This window comes from Montipora capricornis, chromosome 2 (assembly GCF_036669925.1).
Source record: "Montipora capricornis isolate CH-2021 chromosome 2, ASM3666992v2, whole genome shotgun sequence".
NCBI lineage: Eukaryota > Metazoa > Cnidaria > Anthozoa > Scleractinia > Acroporidae > Montipora > Montipora capricornis.
The window spans coordinates 28,050,714-28,060,713 of NC_090884.1; the positions used below are offsets into that span (position 1 = coordinate 28,050,714).

Below are 10,000 nucleotides of genomic sequence, written 5' to 3' on the forward strand. Positions count from 1 at the left end.
GTGGCGATGCTAGAGGGTTCTGTACAATTCTGTACCAACCTTATTCTATTTCTTGTGTAAAATGAAAAATTTTCTACAGGTGAACAAGATGGTTAAGAATTAATGGTGTCAGGTTTTCTCCAGCCTTGTTACCGTAAACCGGTCAGGACACTGAGTGCACGATCTGCAATTGCCGACAAAAATATTTGAAACTTTTTTTTGTGCATAAAAAGAAATTACTTACAGACGCTCAAGACTCGCAGATTTCAATTTATTCTTGTCTTTTCCTCTGGTGGTAACAGAAGAAAACATACGCTTAATCATTCCAGCGATTGTTCATTCAGCCCATTTCAAATGTAACTGAGAGGTTTTGTTTGCTTCCATGGTTACAAACAAGAGATTGCGTGATGCGCATCTGTTTGTAATGTAGCTGTGTAAAATCATTTCTGTAATTATTCCTGTTGCATAATTCAACCGTAGCAAATTGCATGTAAGTAATGAAAGACTTAACGGATGGCTTTTTTGTTTGTTAATGTAACAAAATAGAGTATTTGCAACAGAGGGGTTGTAAGAAAGATGCTTTCAGGCAGCACGATTTTATGGTGAAGTAGTAGCGATATGTAGGTGACACATCTTGACGAACTCGTGGACTAAGACCACTTCTTAGGATCTAGTTCAAAGGTCATAGAGGCACTCTTCTCGTATATGGTCTAGCCTTGACAAACCGTTCAAACAATCAAGTTTAATAAAGTGGATCTCGGGAAATAATTAAGAGCCAGGTCATCACTAGAGGGAATATTTGTGTCAATTCTTTAGTAAATACTAAACGAGAAACTATCGTAAAATAAAAGAGGCAGGTGATGTGATATGATTATCGTAATTCCAGTGTCAAAAGTGGCCGTTTACTTGAGAAAAGTCGCCCCGACTCGAGTTCCGTACCGACCACTTCAATTTCGTATGCCTCCGTGATTTCATATGTTTGCGTGAAGGCACACTTAACGTTGATTGACGAAATTCACGCATGCACTACCCGTCCCAGTCCACCCAGAAGTCAAGTTCATACCAAAACCTTCTTCGTTCACAGAACAATGGTGCGGGATTTCGTACCGGAATGAAATTCTTGCTTGGGTGCTACAACCGGGCGAACTCGAAAATGACGATATGACATTTTCTGGTGGTATCATGTAGACGAATACAGAGAAACAAGAGGGAACCGGGGTGAAATCGCGCCCGGTACGGAAGTATCGGCTCCCCGGTATCATGTAAAGAGGGCATTGTTAGCCTGCCTTCTTCCCGATAAAACATCTCTATAAAAAGAAAACTGCGATAAAATATTAGCGCAGCTCAAGCGCGCGAAGCGCGCCAGCGGAGCACCATGGGTAGATTTTTTGGGAGATCTATCCATGCGAGAAATTTTGATTATGACGTCAGCGTACGCGCGCCCGTACACAGTAGAGAGCTTTAGCAACGACGACGGGAACGGCAACGAGAACGTCATGTAAAAACAAATTCACGTTATTGCGATCACTTCGCGACTATTCCAAGCTTTTTAATATGACAAAGGTGTGGCGGTCCTTCAGGAATGAAACCGTTACGAGCGGCGCTAAATTTAGGGGAGAAAAATGAAAATTTATCTCCAAGTGCTGACGTTCTCCGTAACACCTCAAACTTGGTTATTTCACGTTGTTGCTTTGCTGACGACGGCAAAGAAATGGACAAAAATGAAAAACGCACGTGCGGGGCGTGCAAAGCCATTGTTTTTGCCCACTGAATATGCAAATTTGTGACGTTCTCGTTGCCGTCGCCGTTGTCGTTGCTAAAACTCCCTACTGTCGTGGGGACGGGAGTGTTATGGCAATTTTCCTTGGCGGGAAATCAAGTGGAAGTGTTGCATTTGGCATCCCGCGTTTTTCTGGCGGGAAAATCATATTTGGGAGCTTAAGCAACGTCAACAGCGACGGCGACGAGAACGTCACAAATTTGCATATTTAGTGGGCAAAAACAACAGCTTTGCACGCTCTGCACGTGTGTTTTTCACCTTTTTTTGTCGTCGTCAGCAAAACCACAACTTGAAATAGTTAAATTTGAGGTTTTATGAAGAACGTCAGCACTTGAGGATAAATTTTCCTTTTCTCCTCTACGTTAAGCGCCGTTCCGACCAGTGTCATTATTGAAGAATTACCACACCCTTGTCATATTAAAAAGGTTGAAATAGCCACGAAGTGATTACAATAACGCGAATTTACATTTTGAGATGACGTTCTCGTTGCCGTCGTGGTCGTTGTTGCTTAAACTCCCTATTAGTGACCAGCAACGGGGTAAAGAAGGCCTAGTTACGAAAATCCCGAAAGTGGCCTAAAAACGGAAATGTCCATATAAATCCCAATTTTAACTTTAACAATGATCTCGAAATTTGTTCTAAAAATCCCTATTTATCCCTTTTTTTCCGAAATCACATATTTTGCATAAAATATAGTCTGAGGCTCAGTTGAATCATTCTCAATGGCTTCTTGAGCTTCCTATGCTTTCAGGATAGGCTTTTATAGATTGTGCTAGTAAAAGTAGCATATTATGCTACTAGCAGTGTCCATTTTTTGCCCACGTTATGCTCAAATTATGCTCGTTTTTTCCAAATTATGCCACTTGTTCTTAAAATTATTACTGGATTGCCAAACCCAGTCGGAATCTGCGTTTCATTTCTCTGTTTTTTTTAATTGTTATTTTTTTTTCCGTGTTATGAAAAGTCTTTCCTATCCCTCCCCTGCTAATTAGTATCATGGTGTGTGGAGTGTTCTGCTCGTATGTTTGTTAATTTTGAGGGGGTACTAAAAATGCGTAGATTTTATCTGTTGGACAAAGTAGAATATTTAACTTAACCTGCAATGGCGTCGAAAGTCGTTGTAACGCGAATGGCGCTTTAGTGGATCTTTAAACAAAATATACCCTTATGGAGCTTAATCATGGAAAGTTAATTGGATAAACAAGACAGGTGGTGAAAAATAAATATCTGGAATCGTCCAAGCCAGTGCAAAGCGACAAGTAATGGTCTTCGACAACAATTGCTTCTTTCGCCGTCTGGTATCACAAAGGGAGGTTTGTTTCTAACATAACTCTGATGTTATGTACAACATTGAAACCAAATGGCAAATTCTGTATGGGTTTAACAAACATTGACTTAATCGAACACCTTGAATTTTGAATTTTTCTGGCAATTGCAATTACGCAAAAAATATCTACTGGAAAAAGCAGCCCTTCAGGTATATTACGCTTCTCGTCAGAACTAACTGAAAACAAGCCGTAGAGATCATAGTTAGCTTTTATTTTCTATTTAAAGCCTGTCAACCAATCCAATCATCCAATCAATGGTTACGGAAAGGAACGCTGACTTATTTGACTGCGTTGAAAATCAGTTTGTTTTTTTCTTCCAAGTAGCAAAGTAATCGCATCCTTTCCATTCGGAGACTCAAGAGAAAACAACATCATTCAGAGCTTTCAGGAACTTGGGCGTGAAAAAAACTAGTCTGGTAAATGAAAGAATGTATCCTTATCCAGAGCATGGATAATAAAACTTTTGAAAAAAATGTATTGTGTCGGTGTATTCATTTATCATTTTTCACCGTTTGTGTAATGAGATTTCCATGGAATGCTCCATGACGGCTATCACTTCATTCTTTTATGGAAGCTCGAATCAGGCACTGTGGAATCTTCATATTGTGGCCTCGTTTGACACTGAAAGGGAAATCAGCCAGGAATTCCTGCTACCAGCGACACAATTAATTACAATTAATTAGTGTAAAAGAAGTGCAAAACTCAACGGGAAGATCAAAAGATCTAAACGAAGTCATCTTTACTATTCCAACTCGGTTGTCACAGATCGTCTCGTTCTTGCTGGTGACGTTGAAACAAATCCCGGTCCAAATGATGCAAAAACTGGAAGAAAAAAGTTAGTGCAAAATATTGCAGTCAAGAAGAGTTGCTTAGCGTGCAATAAAACTATACGCTTAAACCAAAAGGAATTGACATGCAATCTATGTTCTGGATCTTTTCATTACAAATGTGAAGCAGGAAAATTGAAATTGAAGTTAGATGTTAACCTTTGGAATTGCACTCGATGTGGACTTCCGCCGCTATCTGATTCCTTTTTTGATTTGGATACAGAGCTAAATAGAAGTAGGAGAAGCAGCCAGTATGACGATCTCGAAGACAACGATAGCGACTCTTTGGATTGGTACCAATCGAACATAAGTGGCTACTATAAGTTCAATATCAAGATCGGTTACTTAAACATTAACAGCGTGGTTAACAAAATCGATGAGGTCAAAGAGTTGCTAAATAGAAATATGTTTGATATTCTGTTTCTAGCCGAAACAAAGATTGACAGTACTGTCTCTTCGCACTTGGTTTCACACCCAGGATTTCGCACCATTCGCAAAGATCGTAAGAAGGGGGCTGGAGGTCTGCTTGCCTACATCAGGAATGACCTCTCGGCATATCGACGCTTAAAACTTGAAAGTAGCAATATTGAATCCATTTGTTTGGATGTCAAGGGCTCCAATAACAGTCACTTTATAGTGTGTGGTTGTTACAGAAGTGCAACTAAGTGCAAGGAATCTGACTTTCTCGCTTCCCTATCAACAGCTGCCGAAAATATGTATAACACCAGAAGGGAACTGCTTTTACTTGGAGACTTCAATATGGACATGTATGAGAATAGAGACGAAAGCCGTTTTCCTGATACAAGGCTGGTTGACTTTTGTAATCGATTCTGTCTCTCAAACCGAATCGATAATCCGACAAGAGTAACTAAAACATCTAAAAGTCTCATCGATGTCTTGTTAACTAGTCATGCGGAACGTTATGCTACAAGTGGCTCTTTACACCTTGGACTGAGTGATCACGACTTAATCTTTACAGTGCGAAAAAATAAGAATTCAAGGCCAAAGCCGCGCTTGATCGAGTTTAGCAGTATGAAGAATTTTAAATTGCCTGACTTTTTGGCTGACTTAAAAAGGGTCCCATGGTCTTCGGCCTACACATTCGACAATGCCGATGATGTATGGGCTCATTGGCGAGCACTTTTCAAAGATGTTCTTGACCAGCACGTGCCCCTAAAGAAAAAGTGGATTCGAGGCGACCAGTTACCATGGATATCACCTGATCTGCTGCGTGAAATTTCGCACAGAAATAAATTATTCAAGCGCCACAAGCGAAATCCTACATCTACTTCTTGGGATGACTATAAGCGGCAACGTAACAAAGTTACGTCGCTAAAGCGCAATGCTGTGAAAAGGTTCTGCTGTGACACCTCCTTGAGTGCTAAACATCCGGGCGAATTTTGGAGGAAAATGAAGCCCCTTTTGCCAACTAGTTCAGGTAAAAACATACAAGGCGTCATCCTCGTTGAGGACAGCGGCGTTATTTGCGACCCTGGACGTGTGGCCGAAGTCTTTAATGATTACTTTGCCAACATTATCCAGCTAGGGCATAGATCTGACACTGACTACACTGACCATCCGAGTATAAGGGCAATAAGCAATGTTCGTTTCTCGAGCGAGTTTAATTACTCCCCAGTCAGTACTTCATATATCTGTAACATTTTAGATCACCTTAATCCGAGAAAGGCAGTTGGGGTAGACGGCATTTCACCACGAATCTTGCGTTTGGGATCCCCAGTACTTGCCGAAAAGGTGACTAATTTGATCAACTTCTGTATCCTGAATCGTTCATTGCCGTCTGAATGCAAGCAAGCGCGCCTTACTCCTGTCTTTAAACGGGGAGTTAACACAGACAAAGCAAACTACCGCCCTGTCTCAAATAGAGACCTTAAGATTTGAGAACGGCGTCTTCTCCTAGGACGTCACGGCATATAAAGGCCTGGGGCGAGAACGCCGTCCTTTGCGCGGGAACTTTAGACTTAAGAAAAGATAAACACGACGGGAACTTTTTCTAGCGCCTTGGTCGAGAATGGCGTCCTTCAGGAAAGCGCGTGACGAACTTCTTGTAAGTTTTTGCGAGGAAATAATCAATGAGGATGAGTTTCTCATGTTGTATGATGCTAACAAATCGAAAAATCCAGAGTATCCTTTTTGGAATTATGAAAGATTTACGTTGCAAGGTAAAAGTGAGGCCGAGTGTAAGACAGACTTACGTTTCGAAAAATACGACATTCCTCTCTTGGTTGATGTTCTTGGCTTGCCTGACGAAATAAAGTGTAAACAAGGAACAATCTGTGACAGTACTGAAGGATTATGCATCGTTCTAAAAAGGCTGGCATACCCTTGCCGCTACAGCGACCTCATAAGCACTTTCGGCAGACCTGTCCCTGAAATCTCCATGATAAGTAATACAGTCATTGATTTTATATTTGAGCATCATGGTCGTCGGATATCAGAGTGGAATCACACTATTTTAAATCCCCATGCATTACAGACATATGCTGAAGCTGTTTCAAATAAAGGTGCGGCCCTCGACAATTGTTTCGGCTTTGTGGACGGTACAGTTCGTCCAATTTGTCGCCCAAACACCAATCAAAGAATTGTTTACAATGGGCACAAGAGGGTGCATGCCCTGAAATTTCAATCAATCGCCATTCCAAATGGACTAATTGCCAATCTTTACGGTCCTGTTGGTAAGTGTGTTTAATTATAGCTGTATCGTTCAATTTTATTTATATTTATAAACAATCAGAAGCTTTAGCAGTGGGCTCTACTGTTATAACACTGCAGGAATTTGAACACAAGAAAACCTACTGGAGACCTGGGTCAAAGTACCTCTAGTACATACTTCTCATATGTTGTCATATACAATCAGTGAACAGTAAAATAGCAAACATGTGAGGACCACAATGAAACAGGCAGGAACCCTATAACATAGGGTCATCTTTTGTAGCCAAACAGTACAACAGTAAAGATAAATAGAATGGCAGCTTTTATCAACAATTATTAATAATTTTCACCCCCCTAATTCTACAAACCTTTACTATTTCCAGAGGGCAGAAAGCATGATGCGGGAATGCTACGAGACTCAGGACTGTACCATGATCTCCAAAGATTTGCTTTCTCCCCAACTGGGCAGCCTTTGTGTATATATGGGGACCCAGCCTATCCTCTTCGCGTACACCTCCAAGCTCCATTTCGGAATGGCATCCTGACTCCCCCAATGCAGCAGTTTAACAGTTCCATGAGCCCAGTGAGAAGCTCAGTGGAATGGCTGTTTGGGGACATAATTAATTATTTTTGCTTTCTCGATTTTAAGAAAAACTTAAAAATAGGGCTCAGCCAAATAGGTAAAATGTACATTGTTTGTGCCCTTTTAAGGAATGCCCTTACATGCCTTTATGGTAATACCACTTCCCAGTATTTTGATTTGGACCCACCCATGTTGCAAGAATACTTTGCTTGATTTAATTATTGATGTAATATGACAAAACTTTATTTAATCAACACAACTTCAGTATGTAAACTTATGGCACAACAAGATTGAATAAAGAACGAAATGGTTGTTCAAGTTTGATAAACCTCCATTAAATGGAGTTTTTCTTAACAATACAATGAATTAATACGTAAAAAAAGCTGTAACAAATAAGATTATGGTATAATGTGGTAAACAATGGAAAATACTCCTGAGTGCAGGGATCTAACTTTTTTGGTTCATAAGTTTGTCAACAACAGCCATGAGGATCTGAGATTGTTGCTGCTGCTGGTGGTGCATTAGCTCCATCATAGATTTCTGTTGATCAAGATAAGAAGCCAGCTTCTTCTCCTCCAATTCTTGCTGCTTTCCTCGTATTGCTAACTCTTCTTCTCTCAATGCCTTCTCGCTTTCAGCTTTCTCACGCAGAAATGAGATTGTTTCATTGCCACTCCTTCTCTTTTTCTTCATATGGTTTTCCTGTTCTCCTTCCTCGACTGCTCTCTTCTGGGTTTCTCCTAACTTCTCCATGGCCTTTTTTCTTATACTTTCAGCTTTCTGTTTATCAGTGTCCTCTTTCTCTTTAATCACTGCTTCATCAATCTCCTGGGAGGTGGAAGCGACTTCCTCCATTTCAATAATATCAGCCAGTGCTTGGTCCAATTCTGTAGGTTCAGGTGACACTCCAGTTGACCTTTCTTCAGCATTCATCTTCTTCCTGTACCTCTTAATTAATATGTTGAGGTGATCCCGAACTGATCTTTTTGTTACAAAAAAACGCACACCACTTGTGCTATTCAGGTTGGTGCTAATTTCCTCCCACAGTTTTCCTCGTTCATTCGAATTTCTTTTTGCAGAAAATGGATTCACTGAGAGAACTTCCCTGCACAGCAGAATGTCATGCATGCTCTTTGGTCCACATCTGGACCCCTGGAAAAGCTGGCACTCTATTAAAAGAAAAGCAAATATCACTACAATAGCCTACATTTCAAGCTATATATCTTCAGAGTTAATGCAACTGAATTGAACAGCATTAGTTGCTGAGATTTTTATGTTTGATATGCTCTAATATAACCCAAGCAAATTAAAATTCAACAACCACTTCACGACAAATCAAACACCATTTCAATTGTAACAAGTTTCAAAAGTAGGTATCATTTTGTTCAAATTGTCCCACAGAAAGACATATATGTAAAATCCTGAACTTAACTGGTCTTTGATAGAGAGAAAAAATTAATGTCATGGAGGCTTTATAAATAGCGGCGAGTATTCTTTGCATTGTAGTGGAATGAAACTTACATGGATAATAAATATGAGAGCCTTAACTACGAGAGAAATAAATATATTACAGTACTTATCCAGAAAACAAGCATCTCCGATATATCTATTCTCAAGCCGCGGAAACGGTGTAAGAGCAACCAGTAAATTACAAAGTCATGAATTTAATCAAAACATGGCAATCAGGAGGACAATATATCGAGACTTCAAAGGAAAAATTGCAGCGCTCGAAAACATTTGATTAGGCTCGCTGTGAGAGTTTGACTACTGATAAAAACTACACTCTTCTTACATCAGTCGATCTCTCACATGGCATGATAAATTGATGCTCAACATGATAAATTTTTCCATCCCGTTAATAGGCAAAGTATGTGGAGTCTACTTACTCGGAACTGGAATCCATCGTCTATCTATGAAATAACAAGCACTGTTAACAATAGAACATCCAAAAGCACAGCGAAAACGGCGAAAGAAATGAATAATTTGAGCTCAAAAAACAAAAACATACTCACGTTTTACGTAGGACGCGAAATGAAAAAAATGGCGTACTCACTAAATGTGAAACGCCGTCCCATTCACACACAGACATGCGCAGTGACATTATCAGGCGAAAACGAACTTCCGGTGGCGTCCTAGATAGATGACGTCCTCAAATCTTAAGGTACCTAATAGGGACCTTAAGATTTGAGGACGTCATCTATCTAGGACGCCACCGGAAGTTCGTTTTCGCCTGATAATGTCACTGCGCATGTCTGTGTGTGAATGGGACGGCGTTTCACATTTAGTGAGTACGCCATTTTTTTCATTTCGCGTCCTACGTAAAACGTGAGTATGTTTTTGTTTTTTGAGCTGAAATTATTCATTTCTTTCGCCGTTTTCGCTGTGCTTTTGGATGTTCTATTGTTAACAGTGCTTGTTATTTCATAGATAGACGATGGATTCCAGTTCCGAGTAAGTAGACTCCACATACTTTGCCTATTAACGGGATGGAAAAATTTATCATGTTGAGCATCAATTTATCATGCCATGTGAGAGATCGACTGATGTAAGAAGAGTGTAGTTTTTATCAGTAGTCAAACTCTCACAGCGAGCCTAATCAAATGTTTTCGAGCGCTGCAATTTTTCCTTTGAAGTCTCGATATATTGTCCTCCTGATTGCCATGTTTTGATTAAATTCATGACTTTGTAATTTACTGGTTGCTCTTACACCGTTTCCGCGGCTTGAGAATAGATATATCGGAGATGCTTGTTTTCTGGATAAGTACTGTAATATATTTATTTCTCTCGTAGTTAAGGCTCTCATATTTATTATCCATGTAAGTTTCATTCCACT

The 10,000-nt window shown here is 40.0% G+C and overlaps 3 protein-coding genes across 3 annotated transcripts; 2 read left to right on the plus strand and 1 right to left on the minus strand.

Moving 5' to 3' along the window:
* The first annotated feature begins 2,233 nt into the window (after window positions 1-2,233).
* LOC138037037 (uncharacterized) lies at window positions 2,234-5,813 on the plus strand. Its single transcript, XM_068883047.1, has 2 exons — window positions 2,234-2,297; window positions 3,853-5,813. Exons 1-2 carry the CDS (start codon window positions 2,234-2,236, stop codon window positions 5,811-5,813), a joined length of 2,025 nt encoding a protein of 674 aa, XP_068739148.1.
* Window positions 5,814-5,943: 130 nt separating this feature from the next.
* LOC138037899 (uncharacterized) lies at window positions 5,944-7,733 on the plus strand. Its single transcript, XM_068883752.1, has 2 exons — window positions 5,944-6,607; window positions 6,968-7,733. Exons 1-2 carry the CDS (start codon window positions 5,944-5,946, stop codon window positions 7,378-7,380), a joined length of 1,077 nt encoding a protein of 358 aa, XP_068739853.1. The 3' UTR covers window positions 7,381-7,733.
* LOC138037038 (MAP7 domain-containing protein 2-like) lies at window positions 7,615-8,100 on the minus strand. Its single transcript, XM_068883049.1, has one exon. The coding sequence runs from the start codon at window positions 8,098-8,100 to the stop codon at window positions 7,615-7,617; it is 486 nt and encodes a 161-aa protein (XP_068739150.1).
* Window positions 8,101-10,000: the final 1,900 nt, after the last annotated feature.